Here is a 25,505-nt window from a genome sequence, read left to right as displayed (position 1 = left end):
AAACTGAGAAGAATACATTAAGATAAAAGCTGGAAAAGATTTTTAAAAAGTCCAAACATAGGATAAGTAAACCCAAAAGATACTTCTTTCAAAAGATCAATAAACTAGACAATAGATTAAACAAACAACAAAAAAGAGGAAATGAAAGTAAAAACATTTAGAATGAGAAAAGAACACAATCAGAGACCAAGAAGATATTAAAAGAATAATGCAAATTTGTGACAAATCTGAAAGTCAATAGACAATTCCTTAGCAAAACAGAGGTAGAAAATTTGAGCAGACCAATTTCCAAATAAAAGAGTAAATGGGGGATTAGAAATGTCCCACTGATGACTTCACAGGAGAGTTTTATCTAACTTTTAAGAAGGAGATGAATACCCTATCTGAAATCAATTTACCAATAACTAAACTAACATGTTTTCAGATTAGTTTTAAATCAGAAAAGATGACAGAACTTCTCTACCTCACTAACTAAAATGAAACTAAAATGTTATTCATGTTTCCTATTAATAAAATAAATGTGAAAATTGGATACATTAAGGCAAGGACAGATAAAAAAGATAGTAACACTCATAACCTTTATGGCACATTAACCAAAGCATCTTTTCTTAAGTACCTTAAAGTCAAACAAAAGATCGCAAAACATATATACTGTTATTCATTTATTTGAAAGTATTTATTTACCCATAAATTCTAGGTACAAATGTTCATACCAACAATCTAATGGTCATACAATTTTCTTCTAAGAATGAATTAAAAGGAGAAATTTTCACTGGGCATGGTAGTACACACCAATAATTCTAGCATTTAGGAGGCAGGAGACAAGACCAAAGCCAGCCTGGGCTATATGGCAAGCTCTAAGCCACCCTAAGCTATATAGTATACCCTGTCTCCCAAAAAAATAAGTGTGTGTGCGTGTGTGCGTGCGTGTGTGTGTGTGTGTGTGTGTGTTTGTGTATGGGGAGGGAGATTTTCAAATTATAAAGCCATTAAGATGTTTCGGAATTTAAGAACATCAGGTTACTTACAACTGCAAATTCATCTCTGTCAAGCTTTCCATCATGGTCAATATCACTCAACTCCCAAACCTAAAAAAAACAGAAATGAGAAAGATCAATGTTCTTTCATTTCTTTTATTTATTTATCTTTTATTATGCACTGTGAATACACTGTGACATTTACCAAAGTTCTTACAATATATTAAAGTTGAATTAACTCCCTACCACCTTTTCCCTTATCCACCCCTCCCTGTTCTTTCATTTCATGTGCTATTTGGGAACAAGGAGAAAAAATGCACTAGTGAGATACAATAATAAAGAAAGCAAATGCCTGGTCCTTGAATTCCTTGAAAGGAGTCTGGACTTGATCTTAATTATAATGGGAAGCTACCAAGGATTAATTTTAAGTAATAAAATGACAAAATTAGTTATAGTTTAGGAATTTCAAATTTAGCACAAAATAGAGAATAGTGGGAAACAATACTAGAAAATGGCTTTTTAAATCAATATGTATTAAGCACCTAATGTGTAACACTGATCCAGTAGCAGTAGTAAAATACTGGCAGTAACGTGGAGGCGGTCATGATCATAACCATCACCACAGAAACTAGAATAAAAGAATATGGAACAAGCACTGTATTAAGTTCATTACATACATTATCACATTTAATCCTAACAACCCTATAAACTGGAAATTATATTCATTTTAAAAATCAGAAAAATGACACACTGTTTTCTAATGTTTTGCCCAAGGTCACATGACTAAGAAGCAGTGCAGCCAGGATTGGACGCTATATCACCTGTTTAAGCAAGTAATTTAAAAAAAAAAAAACTGGATCAGCCAGGTATTGGTGGCTCACACCTGTAATCCTAGCTACTTGGGAGGCAAAGATCAGGAGGATCCTGGTTTGAAGCCAGCATGCCAATCTTATCTCAAAAAAAAACTCATCACAAAAAACAAGGGAGTGCCCTTCAAGCAGTAGAGTACCTGCCTATCAAACATGAGGCCCCGAGTTTAAACCCCAGTACTGCAACAAGAGCTAGAAGTTTAAAGAGAGTAGATAAGGTTTGAAATATGAAGGAAAAGTAGAGAGAAATCACTTTGAAGACAGTATAAGAGTGGCAGGCAAAAGGAGAAGTCTAGCAGAAGTTGATAATCATGAATACAGGCCATGAAAGAAAAGGCAGATAAGTGGCTTCATGCAAAATAGAATTTTTAGAAAAATCAGACTTCTTAGTGAAGTCAGAGTTAAAGTCTTACAAGAATCTAGAAAAAAGATCTAGAAAGACAGAAAATTCAAGTCAGAGAGTAGAATTTATGATTTCTTCAGGCAGGAGAGATAAAGACTAATGTGGCAGAAGGAGCTAAAGATATGGAACTATGGACCAAAAAACTACGGAGGAAAGTAACTGCAAAAATGGTGGGGGGTTGGGGGGATTGGGAAGAGGAAAGAGTTTCAGTTTTACAAGCTAAAAAAAGTTATGGAAATAGATGGTGGTGCTGGTTGCACAGTAGTATGAATATACTTAAGACTACTGAACTGGACATTTAAAATTGGTTAAGATGGTAAATTTCAAGTTATGTTAACACACACACACACCACACAACCTGGAGTAACAAAAGATAGAGGGGAAAGTAGAGGAGTCTGAGATTTAAAGCTCTTAGTGAAATGAAGGAACTTAAAAGCTTGTAAACATCCAGGAAAAGGATCTAAAAAGTTAAAAATTGAAGCCCTAGCAGAATTTACCATTTCAGAGATGAAACTATTCTTTACAAAAAACCCCACGATATATGGGTGAGGTGGCAGACATAAAACACTGATGGTCCCTAAAAAATGTCAAGCAATTGGAAGATTAGATTGTATAGTACATAAGGATATAGATATATCTATAACTAATTTCAATCACTCATATTTTACAGGAAATAACCAAAACCAGATGTAAACTGACAATAATTTCATGTCAAACTACATAAAAATTACATTTAAAATTTAGTATCTTACTCTTCCAAGGATCTCCACAGGTAACTTAGAGTTGAGCAACACTGGTTTCACTTTATCACCAGACAAAAATCCATCCACTGGGCTTAAACTATCAAAAATTGCATCATATTTGGCCTTGTCTTCAGACTACAATATAAAATTTAAAAAAGATGACAAGTTAAATAATGGTAAAAAAGATTTAACTGCAGTTATAAAAATCAAGCCCTCAAAGAATACACAACATATTTTTAAAGCTCATATTTAAAAATCACCTTGACTTTCATCAAAATATATTAGAGTAAATAATGAATTCAAAGTAACTCTACTCAGGAGTCTAGTGTCCTCTATTCCTCTTGCAGTTGGAACAATATCTTTGTTTCTCTATGTTTGGCTACAGTCAAAAGATTTCAGAGATAAAAGGTTTCTGAAGAGCATGTAGTCTGACTCTCACTTAAACAGAGCTACAGTAAAAAAGAAACTTCTATATCAAAACACAGTGTTAATAACGTTCTATATATGTTTCAAATTCAAAGATATGAATTTTTAAAAATAAAAATCATAAGCTAAGCACAGTGACTCATACCTATAATCCTAGCTACTCCAGAGGCAGAGATAAGGAGAAACACAGTTTGAAGCCAACTTGGGCAAAAAGTTCCCGAGTGCCATCTCAATCAATAAAAGCTGGGCACAGTGACACATGTCTGTCATCCCAGCTACATGGGAAGCATAAATAGGAGGATCTCAGTCCAGGCTGTTCTTGGCATAAATGCAAGACCCTATTCACAAAATAACCACAGCAAAAAGGGAGTGCTTCAAGTGGTAGAGAGCCTGCCTGGCAAACATAAGACCCTCAGTTCAAACCCCAGTACTGCCAATACAAGGCCCTGAGTTCAAATCCTAGTACTGCCAATAAATAAATAGCTAAGTAAATAAATAGCATTGCTATAGGAATAAACATCATAATTTGCCAAAAGCAAGATTTCTTTTTCTTGTCAATTATAATGTATCTCCTAAAATCTTAAAAGTTACTTGTATGACATGAAAAACTACAGAGCTGAAAAATCCCTCAACAACTTCTAATACCAGTATTTCATTTCCCCTGCTGTCCTTTAACATACATATGAAAATCTAATGTAGATTGCAATATATTTTGGAATTAGGGGAAGAAGATACATACATGTGGCAATAAAGCAGGAATGAGAAGTGAACAATTACAAAGTTTACTTACTTTTACAGCCCATGGGAGCTCAGCTGCAGAGGTTCCACAGGTCAGCAAAGGGCTACTGGTATCATGCTAAAAAGTAAACAGCACATGAACTGCTGAAATCTTCATATTAATAAGAAATGAAGAAAAGTGGTCTTTGGATTTAAATATATTCATACAAAATGCTGAGTACTGAAGCCTTTAGCTAATTTTACATTAACTAGACTTTCATCTATTTTCCACTGAAACAAAAACATTTTTACTTAGCCACATAAATCACTATACAGCACTAACAACATCATGTATTACAGAAGAAACCCTACTACAATCGAGATCAAGATATAACTATCTGAATACTAAACAAAAATTAGCATTTCTAAGTTACTAGTACCTACACCTACTAACAGCATGCCCAAGAAATTATGTTTATCTGGCTAAAGAGATAGATGAATATATTTGAAAAATCTTTTCAATAATATAGTTAGGCAATAAATCCCTATATTAACCCTCTGACTCCACACCTAAACATAGAAGTATAGACATTCTCAAAACTGAAGTTCTTAATACTTCTAGGGCTGGAGTGGTGGCTCAAGCAGTAAAGTGATTACCTAGCAAGCTCAAGTTTAAACCCTACAAGTACAGCTTAAAAAAGAAGAAAAATCTTAATACTTCTAAAATATTAAGTTTAAAAACAAGAAGAACTGGTATGCTGCTTAGTGAAACAGCAGTTGCCTAGCAGGTGCAAAGCCCTGGGTTTGATCCACAGTGCCAAATAAAATAATAAGGGCTGGTGGAGTGGCTCAAGTGGTAGAAGGCTTGCCTAGCAGATGTGAGACCAAGTTAAAAATTAATTAATTAATTAATTAATTAACTGGGCACCAGTGGCTCACACCTGTAATACCTGTTACTCAGGAGGCAGAGATCAGAAGGATGCTGGTTTGAAGCCAGTCCTGGGCAAATAGTTCATGAGCCCCATCTCAAAAAAAACTATCACAAAAAAGGGCTGGTGGAGTGGCTCATGGTGTAGGCCCTGAGTTCAAACCCCAGTACCAAAAACAAAAACAAAAAAAAATTAAAGAATAATAAAATAAAAACAAGAAGAGCCATTAAATTTCTGAAAAAAAGAGCTGGGCAAGGACAACTAGCTATATGGTATATAAAAACATTTATCAAATAATGATAATTAATACAGTATAAAACCAGCACATGGATAAACAGATCAATAGGTAAGAACAGAAAAATCCAAAAAGAAACCAAAATATATATGACAATTTAGCTAATGATTGAGGTGGCATTTCAAATTGATAAGGAAAAGATTTAATACACTGCATTAGGTCTATGGGGGAGCTATCTTAAAAAACATAAATTTGAATCCATACTCACCTACAACAGTACTAACTTAAATGTGAAAAAAAAAAAAGTTTACCTTGACAATTTACTTACATTAAAATGAAAAACTTTTTCATGAGGAAAAAATCATAACTAAGTCCAAAAGACAAATGACAAACTTGCAACTCATGTAAACAAAGAATTCATTTCCTAATTTTTAAAGAACCTGTACACTTCAATAAGAAAAAGAACAACTCAAGAAAAAATAGGCATTACCTATACTTAGACATTCATATAAAAGCAAGTAGAAGAAAAGCTATTCAATCTCATACCATAAAACCAAAAGGACAAATCAGAATTCCACTTACATACCACTTGTCACCAAACTGACAAGGATCTAAAAGTCTGATAACAGTATGGCAGCAAAAGTACAGGGAAACAGGCATTTAAATTACCATGGTAGGCAAATTGATAATATATATGCAAATTACATAGGCAAAAGTTTAAAACACTTTCACTTTTGAGAATTTACACTTACAAATATATTCCTGCATATGCAAAATGATATACATAAAGTTATTATTCACTGGAACATTTTTTCTAAAACTAGAAACAATGTAAAAACCTAGCAATAGCTTAAACTATAATAAATTTAAACACAGAAATACTACAGAGTCATAAAAAATTTGAAAGATTTTATGTAAAGATCTCTAAAACATATTATTTTTTAAAGGTATGGAATTAGCATACAGGATGTTACAATTAATAGAAAATAAGGAAATACTATTTATATTTCTTTACATACATATATAATAACTCTGAAGAATACACAGGAAATTAGTAACAATAGTCACCAAGAAAAATGGAGTGATAGAGGTTAAGGGGAAAAAAATTTTAATTTCAAATCACATGGCATTTTTTTTAATTAAACACAATTTACATCTAAAAGTATTTCTTACAAATCTTGGTGGAGGAACAACCAAGTTCAAGCTATTCAGTGAAACCTCTAATCCATTCTGGGCACATGCCACAAGCCGCAAAGCAACGAAGAATTCCTGAGAAAGAGAAGTATGAGTGTTAAGGGCATTCTCTACCTACCTACATTCCTACCACTCAATAGTTATAATCTGAAAATATAAAATAATTCACAATTACTCTATGGTTTTATTTAGCAGCAAACATAACAGCTCATTTGCTTCAAAAACATTTGCTTTAAAACTGACCTATATACAAAAAATTTTCCTAACATTGTAAGTAGCAGATAACAATATAAGAAGGAAAAATATCTAACTAAATTATGGTGCATGCTGACAGTGGAAATTATATAGAATATTCTTATTTCAAAGAATATCCAATTACCTTAAAAAGATTTGTTACTTAAGTGAGAAAAATGGATTTGAAAAAAGCCAAGAAGGAAATAATAACTAAATGTTATTACTCATCTCTGGATTATGAGATTATAAATCTTGAAAATGGATCAGTAATCTAAAATAACTCAATTGTTGCTATTCCAGAAAAGCTACAGAAAAAAAAACTGAACAGCAACTTGAACTGAACTAAACTGCTTGACTGAAAAATATTTAAGTCCCCTGCCATGGTCCTTTTATTTTAAGTCTCTGGCAAAAATAAACTAAATAACTAAACAAATAAATGTAAAAAAGCTGAAGCAACTGGTTTTCAGTTGTTCTGAGTTAGAGACAAGTCTGAGAATTGACATGAAAGCAAAAGCCTTTACTCCAGTTAGTTTTTCTAATTTTTCAACAGGCTAGCATGATTGCTGATTCAACCCTTCCCAACTTTTCCAACTCCCTCCCCATTCTCTTACCCAATTCCTAACCTTTTCTTATTACTATGTAGGCTATCTGCTTATACAATCTTTGTTTTCAGTTAAAAATTTCTTGAAAAAAATGTTATTTCAATGTGCCCTCGCTCCTTAGGGTTGGGGATGTAGCTCAATGGTAGAGCGCTAGCCTAGCTAGCGTGTGGCCCTAGGTATGAACCCCTGTATGAGATTAAAAAATCAACAACAAAAAAATGACACACCCTTTTCTTCTCATTTACTCCACAAACTTCTATGTAATCAAGACTTCACTTATATAGGAAAACTACTGCCTCTATCACAAATAACCTCACTACCAAATATACCAGTCTCTGTTTTTTAAAAAAGCCTTATCCTCCTCATTCTCTGGCAGCCTAGTGAAGTATGATCTTCCTAAAGCTCTCCTCACCAACACAGCTTCATAAAGCTTTCCTAGTTCTCCTATGACCGTTCAAGTCTCTTCCACTAGAGTCTATGACTCCACTAATTTTTTTTAAACGCTAAGGGCCTTGGGCTGCTAGGCAGGCCCATTACTACTGCAGCCATGCCACCAGCCCCTTCCACTAACTTTAAATACTGGTATTCTAAGTATTTCTTAGATCCTCTCTTTTCTTACTCCTATGTGAGAATCAATTATTCTTAAGTATCAGGTCCACTTCCATGGTATGGATGTGTTCCATATTGTGAAAGTATTTCCAGAAGTAAAATAACTCTTTGCTAAATTCTAGTTCTGCTATTTAAAGTTGTGAGGCCAGGGAAGTTAAAACTCTTCCATAAAAAGAAGGCAGTGGATGTGAGGGTGATCAGGCTGTGATATCTGTCACTCCATTGATCTGGCTGACTAGGTAGGTGTCCCCTTCCTCCTGAAGCTGTTTACTTGGTGCAAGAGGACAACCTTCCCTGATAGAGGAGGACTGTTCTTCAGTCAAGGGTATACAAACAGGTACACTCCCCTGCTAGAACCTCCAAACTCTCAGGGTCCATAAAAGGGAAGAAGGCTAATACAACTATTTATCTTGCAATGTACTGTGAGCAAAAAAATATAAACTACACTATAGAAGAAAAGCATCAACTGTCATTCTGGAACACAGAAACTAAGTATGCATTAGTTTCTTTTGTTTCTTTCATAAGTTAATCAGAAAAATGTATGTCTTTGTTATGGTTTGGTCTTAATAATCCCCCCAAAGTTCAGGTTTGGTTCCTTTAAAAAAAAAAAAAAATCAGGGGCTGGTAGAGTGGCTGAGCGACAGAATACCTGTTTATCAAGCAAAAGGCCCTGAGTTCAAACCCTAGTACCATCAAAAAAATAAATAAATAAAAAATACAAAGAACAAAGTGTCTCTATAGGAAGAAAACTACACCTCAGAAAAATGTCACCAAACTAACATTAACCTTTAGTAATGTGACAGTTTAAACTTTGGCAGTTTAGTTGTTGACACTTGGTTTTGCAAAACTCTTAACGCTGATTTAAAAAAATTCTTAGCTTAAAAATGCAAAACTTTGCTGGCTGTTTTTTATTTCAAATCACTAAAAACATTTTCATTTGAATCTTTGAACCTTACTTGTTTGTTCAGGATACCTTTGCCATCTGTGTCTGCTAAATCCCAAATCTGAAATTTAAAGGAAAAAAAAAGAGTCAATGTATATTTTTAACAGAAATCATCTTAAAGATAAATTAAAAATTTATAACCTCATGCTCTCAGGTAATCAGATCTAAGAACCATGAAATTAAAAATGGAAATAACCCTTGAGGATAATTCAGTGTAACCCTTCATGACAATACAAGGGAAGGGCCCAATGAGGTTAAGTGATTTGGCTCAAGAACACTCAAGGCAGTAGGGAAAAAAACTAAAACCTAAGTTTGAATTTCATGTCAAATGCTTTCTCACTAACCCAGGTTTTAACTGAATCAACTGCTTTTTACTAAAATATACCCAACTTTAGATTCCTGTTAAGATGATATTCTTTCCTTGGGCAAATTAAGGTTAACATTTATTTGTGAATAACTAAGTTATTAATAGTGATTATTTTTTGAGATTCTGACAATATACCTGGATATAAGGATTTAACAGGAGAAGGGCTTTTGATTTGTGCTCCTTCCAAAGCCTCTCATCCTCCTGTCTATTTCATCACACACATTAAACAGAGACAGTTATATGGAAAGCAGGGATAAAGTCAACTCTGAGTGGGCAACAAGGTTCCCAGTCTGTACTGTATCTTCCCACAATACCCAAATGCACTATCACTTCCTCATTTCATCCTACACACAAGTAATTTGTTTCTAAAAATTTGAACAACACCTTACGTTTCAAGAGGGTAAATCAGTATACCACAAATACCTCCCCATCTCTTGTAACTGCTTCTGATTCAGTTCTAACTTGTAAGTTTCTGGATGGTTATCTATCTGAATCTGCATCCAGCTCATCTATGCGTTCACATATTCATATAATCTAGTTACAGTAAACAATACTACCTTTCCAAGAATCAAGTCTGGAAGCCCCGATCTTTTCAGGAAAGCAGCAGCATCTGAAGCCAACACCCTTCCAGTACTGCCTGTATCAACCTAAAAAGATATAAACTGTAAGCTGACAATAAAGCACAAAAGCAAAATTATCACCTTTTATCCCTGCCTTTCATCCCTGTGATTTGGGAACTGACTGTTCCAAGAAAGGAACAGGAATTCTTTGATTAATAAGGGCCAAAGAATATGTGGAGGGCTATGCGTACAATACCATTTAGATGGCAATGGCAATTCACAAAGTATTTTTGATCATGCATACTATACAAATGAGAGAACTGAAGCTCAAAGAAAGCAAAGTTGGAACATCAAACACATTTTTTTTTGCTATGATTTAAATTCAAATAAACTTAAATGGCAACAGGAGGTTAAAAGCAACATTTCCTGGAGAGGTCTTCTGACAAATGGGAATAGCTGCAAATGCTATCTCCCTCTTCAAACAGTTTTAGATCATTAATTTCTGCTTTTACATCTACTCTAAGGAACTAAAGACTTTTTTTTTTTAAGAATCAAAGCATTATGAGGTCTAAAACCAGCACTAATTCCATGATAGACTTTAAGAAACACTTTTAGACTTGTTTCTAAAGCCATTAAGGGAAGCATATCATTTTAATTGATGGGGACTTTCCTTTAAGACAGAATGAGGTCACCAAGAACATAGGGGGAAACAAAAAAACCTTCCAAACAATGAGTCTCTCTTGTAAAGATTTCCTAAAGTTTTATTTGTAATTATGAAAGTAAATTTTTAAAAATCATGGGATATACTAGGATATTTGTGAAATAGCTGTATTTCTAGGTTAGTTAAAAGATTAAGCTTATTGTAAATATATACAATGTATTCTTGACAGTCCAGTCCTCACAAAGAAGCAAAAGAGAAATCCTTTCTTTCAAGTGCTAGAACATGGGATAAACTGGAGACTCCACAAAAAAGAACTGCCTAATCCTTCAATTTGGGAGTAAAAAGGAAGTGGAGGAAACATTGAGAAACCTGCCTCTAGAATTCTCCAAAACTGTTTCTCTGCCCACTCCCTGGACAATATGGAAAAGGAATACTCACATGCAGTGTAACTAAATTTAGAAGCACTCAATGGAAACATCAAACTCATGAAATATTTATGTACTGTATTCTAATTAAGAAACTTTACTATCTTTCACTTTTAGTCACCCTAACAAACACGGCTATTAAGTCTACAGGCAGTTTCAGTAGTACTCTGATGCTCACCTGAAGACTCAACCATAAGCTACAGGCTAAAATCTATGTCTTCAACAAAGACAGGGTGGTCAGACTCAGGAAAAGGATTGTGAATTATTAACACTTAAAAAAAATAGGCTTACATAGTGAATTCAATTAAGATATATTGTAAGAACTTTCGTAAATGTCACATTGTACCCCCAGTACAACAATAAAAAAAATGGGCTTTTGGCTAAAGATTTCTGAGCTAACATCACTTAGACACCTTTCAAATAGGTAAACTAAGTCAGGATTTATAGGACACTTCAGTCTAGAAGTAAATATACTTCATGAAAGCAAATTTGTGACCTAAGATCTAGCCAAAAAAACAATTAGTTACTAGGAATATTGTTGGAGTTTGGTTTTATTGTGTTTGGGAGGATTCTGGGGACTGAACCCAGGGCCTTGAACATGGACTCACTCTACCACTGAGCTGCTTACCCCACAGACCCTGCTGGTATTATGTATTTGTTTCATTTTTTTATTTGTTTATTTTTTGTTGGTTTTTTTTTTTTTTTCATTTTTTTAAAGAGACAAGGTCTTGTTATATTGCCCAGGCTGATCCTGAAATCCTAGGCTCAAGTGACCCTCCTGACTCAGCAACCCCAATAGGCACCTGCCTTGGTGCCCAGCAATATTATTTTTAATGTTCTATTTCCTTTTATTTAATGGTTTCCCTTCCCCTTCTCTTCCTGTTTTCTAATAGATTTGTGAAGAAGTCTTTTTCTCCTCTTAGGCTATCTCAGCCAGCAATTTAATAGAATATGCTTTTGTAAACTGAAAGAAATAGTTTTCCGTGGTTATCTGATTCTCATTGGTCCACCAGAATACAAAAACACTTTTACTTAGTGTCTTTACTTTTTATGGCAGTATAACCACAAAGATTCAACAATAATTTGTTTTGCTTTTTAAAGAACATATAATTGTATATATCAAATATGCAAAACAAGATCATACTTGAGAATGATTCCCTTTATTCAGATAGAACAAGCTACTCTTAAAAAACACTAACTTTATGTGGAGTCAATGATCTACAAATCCCTCCCAAGAAAAGCAGCCTTCTATCTGGTTCATAAGGTTCCAGCCTCACAGGTAGTAAAGTAATGTTGCTTACCAATATTCTGGAAACCTTAGCATATCTAGAACCCTCAAAATGAGATAAACTCACTTTAATTTATATGTACTGCTAATAAAAAATATGGAGGGACTTGCTAAGGTTTAGATCCTAGCCTCAAAGTAAAGGAACAAATAAGAGAGGTTTTAAAAAGCTCAAAGCCACTGGACACTGGTGGCTCATGCCTGTAATCCTAGCTACTCAGCAGGAGATCAGGAGGATCACGGTTCAAAGCCAGCCCAGGGAAATAGTTGCAAGACCCTATCTTGCAAAACCCTTTATGAAAATAGAGCTGCTGGAGTGGTTCAAGGTGAAGATCCTGAGCTCAATTCCCAGTACCACCAAAAAAAATAAAATAAAAAGCTCAAAGCCAGGCACTGTGGCTCATATCTGTAATACTAGCTACTGAAGATACCACAGTGATAAGTAGGATGGAAGTCTGAGGCCAGCTCAGGCAAAAAAAAAAGTTCAAAAGACCACATCTCAATCGATAAAAAGACAGTCATGATAGCAGACACCTGTCAGCCCAGTTACACAGAAGTATAACTAGGAGTACATGAGGCTGGCAGGGCCATAAACTCAAGGCCCTATTAGAAAAATAACTAAAGCAAAACAGGTTTGGGGTACAGCTCAAGTAATAGATGGCCTGCTTAGCAAGCACATGGCCCTTAAAACAAAAACAAAAACACACATACAATGAAGCTGGACATGGTGGCATGCACCTGTAGCCCCAATTACTTGTGAAGTTGTCACAGGAGAACTTGAGCACAGGTAAGAGTGCCTGCCTAGCAAGTGTGAGGCCCTGAGTTCAAACTCCATACCACCAATAAACAAACATATAAATAAAAAATTAAAAAGTACAATTAGATTCTGAAGTTTTACAGACAGAAATTCTATGGACTTAGAAGTTACCAGATTTGCAAGTCAAAACCAAGGAGGCCTATAATGCCTTTATTAGTATTTACTAGAACTATGTAAATAGCCAAGTCAAATGTAAGACCAGGCTTTTCTATGATCAGAACCACAGGTAAGGAGGCTTTTTAGGAAAAACAAGCTAATTCTTGAAAGTGGGCAAATAAGATTGCCTACACAAGATTGCATAAAGACATGCATTTTTACCCAGGCCAGCCTCAGATCATGATCCTACCTTAGCCTCCCACATAGTTGCAATTACAGACACATACCACCACACCCAGTTTATTTATGGAGACAGTGTCTCTAACTTTGTGCTCAGGCTGGCCTTGAACTTCAGTACTCCCAGTCTCTGCCTCCCAAGTAGATGGGATCACAGGCATAAACCACCATGTCCAGCCTTAACAGTTTAAATTCTATAGGACAAAGGTTACTAAGCAAGGAAAACAATTCTAGACTATACCAATGCAAATTAATTTTGCCTGGTTGAGTATTAATCTCTGTAACTCATGTTCTCATTTTATTCTTGACTGGTTTCCCCAGTAATAAAGTAGTGCTAGAAATTGAACCCAGGGCCTTGTATATGCCAAACATGTAGTTTACCACAGAGCTACACCCTCAGCCCCATGCTCATTGTAGACTTGCATAAAAGCCATGATTTTCAATTTGCAAAAGTTATACTTTAGTAAGTCTTGGTTTTGTTTTTTATGGTGCTGGGGTTTAAATTCAGGACCTTGTGCTTGCTAGGCAGGCATTCTACCACTTAAGCCCAAACCTGTTTTTTTTTTTTTGGTCCTGGTGTTTGAACTCAGGGTCTCATGCTTGCTAAGGTTGCTAGGCTTTCTAGGCAGGCACTCTACCACTTCAGCCACTCTGCCTGCCCTTTAGTAAGTCTTAAAAACAGCACAAAAATCATTTCTTTTTGGCTTATAAATTTATCTGAATATTTATATCTAAATGAGTGTACATAATGTTATACAGATTTTAACACAGGTATTTAAGATAAATGAATTATCTTAATTATCTTTCCTTCATGGTGCACACCTGTAATGCCAGAACTTCAGAAGTTGAGGTATAAGAACTACTAATTTGAGGCCAGCCTGGACTACATAGAGAGAGCTATCTCAAAAAGCAAATAACAACAAAAAAAGCATTAAGTATTCAAAGTTGGAGGGGAAAACATAAGAAATTGAAAACAAGACAAATTTATCCAGCTACCTGATAATCTATATATATATTTTTTTCAACGGTTGACAGTATGTTTATATCCAATCTAGAAAAACAATAAGACAAAATCTTACCTGTCTATAGTATTTTTCATATACAGGATTCCCACTTGATAACTAAAATAAATAATAATTAGTAATTATATTATTTTCAATAACACCTAATAACACATTTGGCATTCATTCAAAAGGCAGTTCAGAAACAAAGATGAATTGGATAAAATATCCTTTATTTCAAGAAGGTTGGTTTTGTTTCTTCTTTGGAGGGCAAGAGAATGAATAAAGCCACATGGATTACAATACATCAGAAGACAGAAGAGAAAACAAGAATCCTAAATTATTATCGGATATACTGGGATTTGAACTCTGAGTTTCATGCTTACTAAGTAGACACTATACCACTTCACCCACACACCACTTTTGCATTATCTATTTTTCAAATGGGAGCCAGTTCTGCCCAGGCATAATCCTCCTATTTATACCTACCTAGCAGGTGGGATGACTGAGATGGTACTCTTGCTAACTTTTTGCTGGGGATGACCTAGAATCTTTACCTTCCTGATCTCCACCTCCCAAATAGCTGGAATTATAGGCGTGAAACTAGATCCTTATCTCTCACTCAAAACCAATTTAAAATGGATCAGCCCTTAATGTAAGACCTGAAACTGATGTTACTAGAGGAAAACATAGGTAAAAATACTTCAAGATACAGGGATAGGCAGTAACTCTGACTAGGACTCCAAGAACTCAAGAAGTAAAAGCAAGAATTGGCAAAAAATCAATTACAAGAGTAAAGGGACAACACAAAGAATGGGAGAAAAACTTCCAAGCTATTCAACTGACACACAATATCTAGAATATATAAAAAAAAAAGTGAAAAGTTATCTCAGGACTGAGTTAGTTGTTTTGGGACTAGCTTCTTACATGAGATCTTGCCATGTGATGCCCTCCATTATGTTATGACATAGCTTAGAACACCTTCACCAGATGCTGGTGCCTTGATATTGAACTTACTAGCCTCAAAAAAAACAGACTATAAGGTGTGTATACACAGGCTGAATACCTTTTATCCAAAATGTTTGGGACCAGAGTGTTTTAGGTTTTGAATTCAGATTTTGAAATATTCACATATACATAATAAGATATCTTGTGAATGGGATCCAAGTCTACACATGAAATTAATTATATTAATATATTAATGTATATCTTTTTTCTTTTTTTTTTTTTGTTTTTGTTTTTGGTGGTATTGGAGTTTTTGAACTCAAGGCTTTATACTTGATGGCAGGTGCCCCACCACTTGGGCCACGCCTACAGTCCTTTTTTGGAGATAGGGTTTTGCTTTAGCCCAGGCTGGCCTGGGCTGTGATCCTCCTATTTTCTGCTTCCTGCTATAGCTGGGATAACAGGTGTGTACCACCACGCCTAATTGTTTTTCCACTGAGATGGGGTCTTGCAAACTTCTTTGTCCAGGCTGGCCTGTAACCATGATCCTCCTGATCTGAGCCTCCTGAGTAGCTTGGGATGACAGGTGCATGCCAACATGTCCAGCTATTGGTTAAAGGGGGGTCTTGCAAACTATTTGCCTGTACTGGCCTGCAATTCTCTTGATCTCAGCCTCCCAAGTAGCTAGGATTATGGGCATGAGCCACTGGTGGCTGACTTCATGTATATAATATATACATGGCCTAAAGGTAATTTTTTGCAATATTTTTAGTGTTCCAGCATGTACACTGTGACCCATCAAATGAGGGTTGGTGCAGAATCCACTTGTGTGTCACGTCGGTGCTAAAAGTTTGCATTTGAGCATTTTGGATTTTGGAGTTTTGGATTTAACCTGTATAATTTTATCATATATAGATTCATGTTACCACAACCACAATGAAGATCCCTTATAGTCATACCTGTTCCCCTCTTCATTTTATTAACTTATTCACTGATTACTATTTATCATATGACCTTGGAATTAACTGAAAAAAGTTGACATTATGTTTTTTCTCCATTCTTCTTTAATCATTTATAGTAAGACTAAACCATTTAAAATTTAAGCTCATTTTGTGTGGTACAGAATCTTAGATTCTCAAAGTCATATAGTCTAGCATCTCTTCCCACATAACCCTAACAAAAAATGATATTGAAGCAACTTTTAACATTACTAACTTGTAAACTTCCCCACTGATTGGTATTCCTTTACCTATTTTTTTGCTACCCGGTAGACTTTGATGTTAGATTTCCTTATATGTTAACTTTTGCTAGATTATCATGCACTAAGAAACAACTCAAAGTATCAGTAGCTTTTAAATTTCAGGATACAAATGCAGAAAATAGTTTTGTGAGACTGTCTCAAATACTGAAATTTAAAACACTGCATAGCAGAACCACAGCTAATTCTTAGGGGACCTACAGGTGGGCAATAAATAAACCTTTCTTATTGTAAGTACTAATACTTTGCAAGACCCCATCTCAGTGGAAAAACAGTTAGGTGTGGTGGTACACACCTGTTATCCCAGCTACAGCAGGAAGCAGAAAATAGGAGGATCACAGCCCAGACCAGCCTGGGCTAAAGCAAGACCCTATCTCCAAAAAAGGACTGTAGGCGTGGCCCAAGTGGTGGGGCACCTGCCATCAAGTATAAAGCCTTGAGTTCAAAAACTCCAATACCATCAAAAAAAGAAAAAAGATATACATTAATATATTAATATAATTAATTTCATGTGTAGACTTGGATCCCATTCACAAGATATCTCATTATATATATGTGAATATTTCAAAATCTGAATTCAAAACCTAAAACACTTCTGGTCCCAAACATTTTGGATAAAAGGTATTCAACCTGTGTATACACACCTTACAGTCTGGTTTTTTTGAGGCTAGTAAGTTCAATATCAAGGCACCAGCATCTGGTGAAGGTGTTCTAAGCTATGTCATAACATAATGGAGGGCATCACATGGCAAGATCCCATGCAAGAAGCTAGTCCCAAAACAACTAGCCCAATCCTGAGATAACAGCAGTAACTCTTTCATGAAGGCAGAGCCCTCATGATTTTAATAATTTCTTAACTGTCCCACCTCCCAATGCTATAAGATCTCAATATGAGCTTTGGAGGAAACACTCAATCTTGGCAGCACAAAACTATGTTTATAAAACTGGTGAAATTTGAGTAAGTCCTATGGGTTGTATCAGTGCCAATTTCCCTGGGTTTGCTATTATTCTTCATTTACACACGACGTTACAATTAGGGACAACTGGATGAAGAGTACATGAAACTTCTCTGAACATTTTGCAACTTCTCAAGAAAAGGCTATGTTGAAAACCACTGTGAAGTGGAAAGAAAAAGGCAGCAATTCAGACAGAAAAAACAGAGTAGGCAAAACAGAGTCCAGGTATTTAATGCAATAATGGAATAGATTTTCCTTCCTCAAATAAGCCATTCAGTCTTTTCAATTTTGCTGCCTCTCAAATTTAAGAAAATGAGTAGCAGTATAATACTGGTTAATGAACATGGAAAAAAAAGTGTTATAATGCACACACCCTCATGCAATTTGTCATAAAATTATTTTGATATATTAACACAAAACCTTAAGTACTTAGAATTCTGCCTTCTAAATACTCCATTTTCCAGAGGGCTGAAAAATCAGATAGGGGACTAGCCCCTACATTTTTTCAACTTCTCTATCTCAACCACTACTACCACCCCTTTTATGGTGGGGACAAGCAAATCACTAAGGCCAAAACAATAAAAAAATACTAACTGAATATAACAGAGAGCCTATGCTTTTATACAAATGTTGACACAATGTGAATGGTCTGCAGGGTAGAAGACTAAAAACTTCTGATTGGCTTGTGATGCCAAAAACAGAATTACATAATTTATAATGCAAAGGAAAATGGGATGAAAACTAGCAAGCAACAGAAGAATGAAAAATAAAAAGGTACAACATGGATTAAGTAATCTAAACCCACAAGGAAAACAGAAATCAGAAATTGAAGAATCAAAAGAAAGCCAGTAACTGAGAAACCTTAGGATGGAGGAAGATGGAGAGCAATCCTGGCCTGTACAGCTGGGATGGAGGGCACATAAGGAAACACAAAAAGCAGTTCCCTTCCAAAATGTGCAATATTAACCCCTCATCTCTGTAATTCACAAATCCTTTAAAAATTTAATAAGCATACACTGGATGGTATTTTTAGGTATAGAACAACAGTTTTAAGTGCCTGAGGTTATAAAAATCTTACATTTTAGTAAAGGTTATAATGTTCATTCTGTGAACATGCCAACATGTCATGTTTATTCCACAACAAATCATAATAAATTGATAGCATACTTAGTAGACAGACCTAGGGATACTGTAATTACAGTATACTAACTGAAGTTTTCAAGGGCTGGAGATAACAGCTTTTTAAGTGGTAGAGTGCTTCCCTACATATGCAAGCTGGGTTTGAGTCCCAGCACCTCAAGAAGAAAAAAGTTCTCAAAATTGGAATCTAAGAATATATTTGCTCTAGACATTATCAAAAATGAAAGGGGAAAAGGTACTTCAAGTAGAACAGACAAAAGAATTTCAGAAAGACAGTATAGTTGGGTACTACTGAAAAACAATGAGTATAAACAGATCATACCAGCAACTCAAACCAATCATGGACTGGTTTTTGTAGAATACAAGCCAATCTGATTAAAAAAAAAAAAAAGGAAATGCCCACAACTTTTTTTTTTTTTTTTTTGGTTGCACTGGGGGTTGAAAACTCAGGGCCTCACGCTTGCTGGCATGCTCTCTACCACTTGCGCCACTCCACCAGTTCAACTTTACTTTTTATCTTAAGTTTAATTTAAAATAAACATCATTTCCTAAATAAATCCTCCCTTTTTTTTTGTTTTTTGAGATGAGCCAGGGTCTTGCTGTGTTGCCTGGGCTGGCCCTGAATTCCTGGGCTCAAGTGACTCCTCTGTCTCAGCCTCCTGAATAGCTAGGACTTGAAATCAACAATAGACGTGCATCACTGCACTGGCTCTAAATAAATCAATTTCTTAAAGTGAACTAGGAAGACATATTTTTACATATTTACTAGTTGAACTAATTCTTATTTCCAAAACAGCAAAAAAAAAAAAAAAGTAGTAAGAACTCTCATCAATGATTTAAACAGTAATAACTTAAAAAATGGCAGGAGGGAGGGCAAACCCTCAGTTTACGGCTGGCACCCAACTGGGTAGGGTGCTTAATAACACATGACTAATAACTTGGATTAATAAAAGGCAACTTGGACTAGTTAAAGAACATGTTGATACTTATACAGACAAATGAAGAGCAACTCATTCAGAGAGAAAAATATAAGCCTTTGCACAAATTGTTACAGCTAACAGGCTAGCAAAAACCCAAAAGAACCACTAATGAAATGTTTTTTATTTGTTGATTTTTTTTTTTTTTTGACCATGCTGGGGTTTGAACTCAGGTCCTTAACACTGGCTAAACACTCTTACCACCTGAACCACTCCACCAGCTAATGAAATGTTTTGCAAAGGGCAAATTAAACTGTAAATTATGAATTTTAGTTTTCTTTAATCTTGCTTCTTTTTCCTGCTCTTTATTTCATTCATTATTACTTTTAGCTTTATTAATTTTTAACTCCATAATTTATTATATATTATTTTGCCCTTTCTTTTCTGTAGTTATTGGGAGTTATTTTTTAATTGCTTTTCAATCATTGTATTTTTCTATCTGGCTTGTTTTGTTTTGCTTTTTTGGTGGTACTGGGGTTTGAATTCAGGGTCTCATGCATGCTAGGCAGGCATTCTTACCACTAGAGCCACTCTACCAGCCCTCTGGGCTTGTTTTAATATTACTGCTGGTCCAGTGGTTTGTTTTCACCTCTCTGTGAGGTACTAGGAATTGAGTACTCAAGAGAAGGCTGCTCACTAAGAAGACCCAAATATAAACCCAGAGGAGATATCCATCCCAACAGATGCACAATTACAACATAGAAACGCAAGAAATATGACCAAACAAGATATGACTCCTCCAAAAGTTCATAACTTTTAAAAATCAAAGATTTTTTAAATGGTTGAAATGTCAAAGAATTCAAAAGGCTAGTTTTAAAAATGATCAGTGACCTCAAAGAGTATTCAATAGAATAAGGAGGTCAATTCAAGACTTGGATGAGAAATTCAGCAATTTGAATGGGAAATTCAGCAAAGAGATTTTGGGAAAAAAAATGGAACTCTTGGAAGTGAAAAGTTCAATAAATCAAATAAAAATCTCAATGGAAAGCATCACTGACAGCAAAAGAAAGAATAACAAGGATTGAGGAAAAGGTTGAGGGATTATTCAGATAGCAATAAAGAAAAAGAAAAAAAAGCAATCATGACTACAGCATTCAAGAATTCTGGGACACAATTAGAAAACCAAACCTATCAATATATGGTGTAGAAGAGGGAGCTGAGATACAGTCTGAAGTCATAGAAAACCTACTCATTATAGCAGAACATTTCCCAAATATAGGTAAGAGATGGACATCCAAGTTTAGGAAGCAACAGAACACCAAATAGACATTACCTTATCAGAGTTAAACTGCCAAGAATACAGAAGAAAGAAAGAATAATGAAACCTGCAGGAGAGAAGGGACAAACTACTTACAAAAACAAATCAGAATAATAGACTTCACAACAGAAACCCTAAAAGCCAGTAAGCGGCACCATACTGGAAGGAAAACAGTCCAAACCAGACATTGACTCTGCTGAGAACTTGATTTTAGACTTTCCAGCTTCCAGAACTGTGAGAAATAAATTTTGTTCTTCATTAATTATCCAGTCTGTAATACTGTTCAATAACTGCATAAACAAAGACTCATACAAGTAGAAACACACATTATTTTGTCCTTTTGATCTAGCTTATCTCACTTAAATATCTTCAATATTTTTCCATGTTGTAACATATATCATAATTTCAGTACTTTTTCATTATATATATATACTGGGGTTTTTTCCCCCTATGCTAGGCATGGAACCCAGAGCCTCATGCATGCTAGGCAAGTGCTCTATCACTGAGTTATACTCCCAGCTCTAAACCTTTTGGCTATTGTGAATAATGCTGTTATGAACACTGGTATATGAATATTTGAGTCTCTGCTTTCAATTCTTTTGTGAATATAGCTAGGAATACAATTACTAATATATTTTTAATATTTCCAGGAACTGCCCTGCCGTACTATTTTTCATAGCAGCTGCACTGTTGTATATCCTCATGTGCAGGATTTCAGTACCTCTCAATCTCCACTAACATATTATTTTCCTTTTTTTCTGGGGGGGGAATTAGGATTTTTTTTAATATGTAAAAGTCATCCTTTCAAACCCCAGTATCACAAAGAAAATTAATTTAAAAAAAGATCATCCTAATGGATATAAAGTGGCTTCTCACTGTGGCTTTGATTTGTACTTCAAGACTTGGATGAGAAATTCAGCAACTAATAACTAATTATGTGAATTTTTTTCATGAGCTTATTGACTATCTTCTTCAAAGAAATATTAAGTACTTTCCTCATTCAATTTTTACTATGGTAAAATATATACAACACAAAATTGTGCATTTTCAAGTATACAATTCAGCGACACTAGAGACATTCACATTGTTGTACAACCATCTCCAATATCCATTTCCAGGACTTTTTCATTATCCCAAACTGGAACTCTCCATTAGCCCCTCCCATTAGCCCCTATTCTACTTTGTGTCTCCATAAATTTGACTGTTCAAGGTGGCTCATCTAAGTAGGGTCATGTATTTTATCCTTTTGGGCCTGGCTTATTTACTGTAATGCCTTCAAGGTTCTCCCATGTTATAGCACATACCAGAATTTCCTTTCTTTTTAACATGCAATATTCCACTGCTGTCCATCTCTCAATGGACATTTATTTTCACCTTTTAGCTATTGTAAATAATGCTGTTATAAACACTGGTGTACAAGTATCTGCCCATGTCACTGCTTTCAATTCTTCTGGATGTATATCCAGACTTGGAATTGCTGTGTCATATGGTGATTCTAAATTTAACCTTTTGTGGGACCGCCATATTGTTTTCCACAGCAGCTGTACTATTTTACGCTCTCATCAGCAATTCATTTCTCCACATACTCACTAGTACTGTGTGTGTGTGTGTGTGTGTGTGTGTGTGTGTGTGTGTGTGTCTGTGTGTGAGAGAGAGAGACAGAGAGAGAGAGACCCCAATGGGTATGAAGTGGTAACTCAGTTTTGACATTTCCCTAATGATTGTCTATTATCTATTTGTGTATCTTTTTAGAGAAATGTCTATTCATGCTTTTTGTCCATTTATCTTTTTTGTTAGAGTTATAAGAGTTCTTTTTATATTTTAGATATAAATCCTTAACAAATAAATTGTTTGCAAATATTTTCTTACATTCTGGGAGCTGTCTTTCTACTCTCTTGACAACATCCTTTTATGCACAAAACTTTTTTTGCTGTAATCAAGTCCAAATTATTTTTTCCTTTGTTGCCTTTACTTTGGGTGTCACATCTAAGAAATCATTTCCAAACCCAATGTCTTAAAGCTTTCCCCCTATGTTTTTGTTTAGAGCATTATAGTTTTTGCTCTTACCTTTAGGTCTTTGATCCAATTTTGCTTGAAGTAGTATAAGGTAAAGGTCCAATTTCATTCTTTTGCATATGGATATTCAGTTTTCCCAATACCATTTGTGGAAAAGACTGCTCTTTCCCCATTGTGGGCTCTTGGCTTGGTAAAAAAAATAATAATTTCCATATATGCAAGGGTTTATTTCTGAGATCTCTATTCAATTCTACTGGTCTATGTGTTGGTCCTTTACCAGTACCACAGTTTTGATTACTGCACATTTTGTAGTAAGTTTTACATCCTCAAGAGCAGGTCGTGCAACTTTGTTCTTCAAGATATTTTGGCTACCTGGGGTCTTTTGGATGCCACTGAATTTTAGGATAGATTTTTCATTTGCACAAAAAACGCTATTGGATTTTGATTAAGAGTTGTGTTGAATCTGTATATCACTTTGGGGAGTATTGTCATCTTAAAATTATTGTCTTCTTATCCATAAATATGGGTCTTCTATTTATTCATGTCTTTAATTCTTTCAGTAATGTTTCTTTCATCAGGATTCAGTGTACAACTCTTTTATTTCTTAAATTTATTCCCAAGTATTTCACAATATTTTTGGTGAAAATGAGATTGTTTTCTTAATGCCCTTTTCAAATTGTCTTTTGCTAGTGTACTGAAATTCAACTGATTTTCTGTGTTGATTCTCCATCCTGTAACTTAGCTGAATTTGTTTATTAGCTCTAACAGTTTTATTGTGTAATCTTTAGGGTTTTCTACATGCAAAAAAAAAAAAAAGTCATGTCAAAACAATATGGAGTTTCCTCAAAAAAAATTAAAAGTAGAACTACCATGTGATACAGTAATCTTGAGCGCGTGTTTGGAGGTTCTAGCAGGGAAGCTCAGCTTACTCGCATACCTTTGACCAAAGAATGATCCTCCTCTACTGGGGATGGCCGTACTCTTCAACCAATCACACCGCTTTGTGAGGAACGCACATGGAGTGGTGAGGGATGCACATGGAGTGGTGAGGGAGGAAGGGGACACCGGCCTAGACAGCCAGATCAGCCAAATCAATCCTGGTGATCAATGGGGTGATAGATGTCGCAGCCAGATCGCCCTCACATCCGATACAGCAATCTTATTTCTGGGTATTTCCACCAAAGAACTGAAGTCAGATTCTCAAAGAAGTCTTTGCACTCACATGTTTATTGCAGCATTAGTCACAAGACCCAAGCAGTGGAAACAACTAAATGTCCATCAATGGATGATAGATTTTTAAAATGTGACACATATTCACAATTAAAAATGATACACAAATACAACTGAATATGATTTATCTGTAAAAAAGAAGGAAATTCTGTCATATGCTACAACATGAAGACAGTAGTCTAAATTAAATAAGCCAGTTACAAAAGGTCAAATTCTATGGAATTTCACTTACATCCCAAACTCATAGAAGCACAAAGTACAACAGGAGCTGCCTGGGACTGGAAAGGGGAAAAAAATGAAGAAATGCTCTTCAATGATACAGAGTTTTAGTCATTCAAGATGAAAAAGTTCTAGAGATCTGCTGTACAATATAGTGCTTATAGTTAATACACTTAAAAATTTACAGATCTTGACCAGGGCATAGTAGTACATGTCTGTAATTCCAGCACTCAGGAGATGGAGGCAGAAGACCATAGGTTCCAGGCCAACCTAGGCTAAATAGCAAGTTCCAGGCTAGCCTGGGCTACAAAATAAACAGTATAGATCTTATCATGTTATTTCCCTTAATAAATTTTAAAAACCATTTCATATAAAGGTTATGTTACTTCTTTCATTTTAATTTTGATTCCTCTATTTCTTTTTCTTGCCAGTTTTGGCTAGAACTTTCAATACTATATTCAGTAAAAGAGGTGAGCACTGGAATCCCTCTGTCTTGCTTCTGATCTTAAGAGGAAAGCTTTCAGTCTTTCAGCAATGAGTATGATGCTTTTGCTGTTGCTTTTTCATATATAGTCTTTATGATGTTGAGGAAATTCCCTTTTATTGCTAGTTTATTGTTTTCATAATGAAAGGCTGTTGAATTTTGTCAAATGCTCTTTCTACATCAATTGAGGTATGACATAGTTTTCTTCACGCTAGTAATGTGGTACAATACACTGAATGTTTTTCATATGATGAACCATCAATCCTTGCATGTGTTTTATTTGTCTTTTCCTAGAAATAAATCCAAAAGTCAGGAAATAAAATGTATCCTTTTTCAGCCAGGTGACAAAATCATGCTGTCAGCTTACCTATACTATAATGTGAAAAGATCTGTTGTTTTATTTCAGTCCCTAGAGTAGTAATATATTACCAATATATATTACCTTCAGCTCGACATATTCCACCACTTGTCATTTGGATGAGGTAGTGAATTTCTCTTTTAAAATGCAAATGTTGATCTATCATTACCAGGCAAAAACAAAGTATAGAAAGAAATACACTGATGAAACATAAACTAAAACAAGCTCATTTATTTGTTCTTTCATTAATCATTTATTTAAATATTTGTTGTGCATCTGTATGCCTAGATACCAGGAATACTAAAATAAGAAGAAACCATAATCCTTGAAGTGA

The 25,505-nt window shown here is 35.0% G+C and overlaps 1 protein-coding gene across 4 annotated transcripts in view; it reads right to left on the bottom strand.

Moving 5' to 3' along the window:
- The window catches only part of Eps15 (epidermal growth factor receptor pathway substrate 15), a 141,131-nt gene that overhangs the window by 94,899 nt on the left and 20,727 nt on the right, over positions 1 to 25,505 (bottom strand). For 3 of the 4 annotated variants that reach the window (XM_074080161.1, XM_074080158.1, XM_074080159.1), the window contains exons 2-8: positions 14,409 to 14,450; positions 9,806 to 9,895; positions 8,895 to 8,942; positions 6,473 to 6,568; positions 4,209 to 4,274; positions 3,002 to 3,127; positions 1,029 to 1,088 (exon numbers count right to left, since the gene is read on the bottom strand). In XM_074080161.1, coding sequence (XP_073936262.1) covers positions 1,029 to 1,088; positions 3,002 to 3,127; positions 4,209 to 4,274; positions 6,473 to 6,568; positions 8,895 to 8,942; positions 9,806 to 9,895; positions 14,409 to 14,450 — 528 coding nt within the window. The remainder of the gene's footprint in view (positions 1 to 1,028; positions 1,089 to 3,001; positions 3,128 to 4,208; positions 4,275 to 6,472; positions 6,569 to 8,894; positions 8,943 to 9,805; positions 9,896 to 14,408; positions 14,451 to 25,505) is intronic. The other variant, XM_074080160.1, reaches the window with a different exon arrangement.

The sequence above is a fragment of the Castor canadensis genome, chromosome 7 (genome assembly GCF_047511655.1).
Source record: "Castor canadensis chromosome 7, mCasCan1.hap1v2, whole genome shotgun sequence".
Classification (NCBI taxonomy): Eukaryota; Metazoa; Chordata; class Mammalia; order Rodentia; family Castoridae; genus Castor; species Castor canadensis.
The sequence above is the reverse complement of the archived record's forward strand: the minus strand, read 5'-3'. Positions and strand labels throughout refer to the sequence as shown.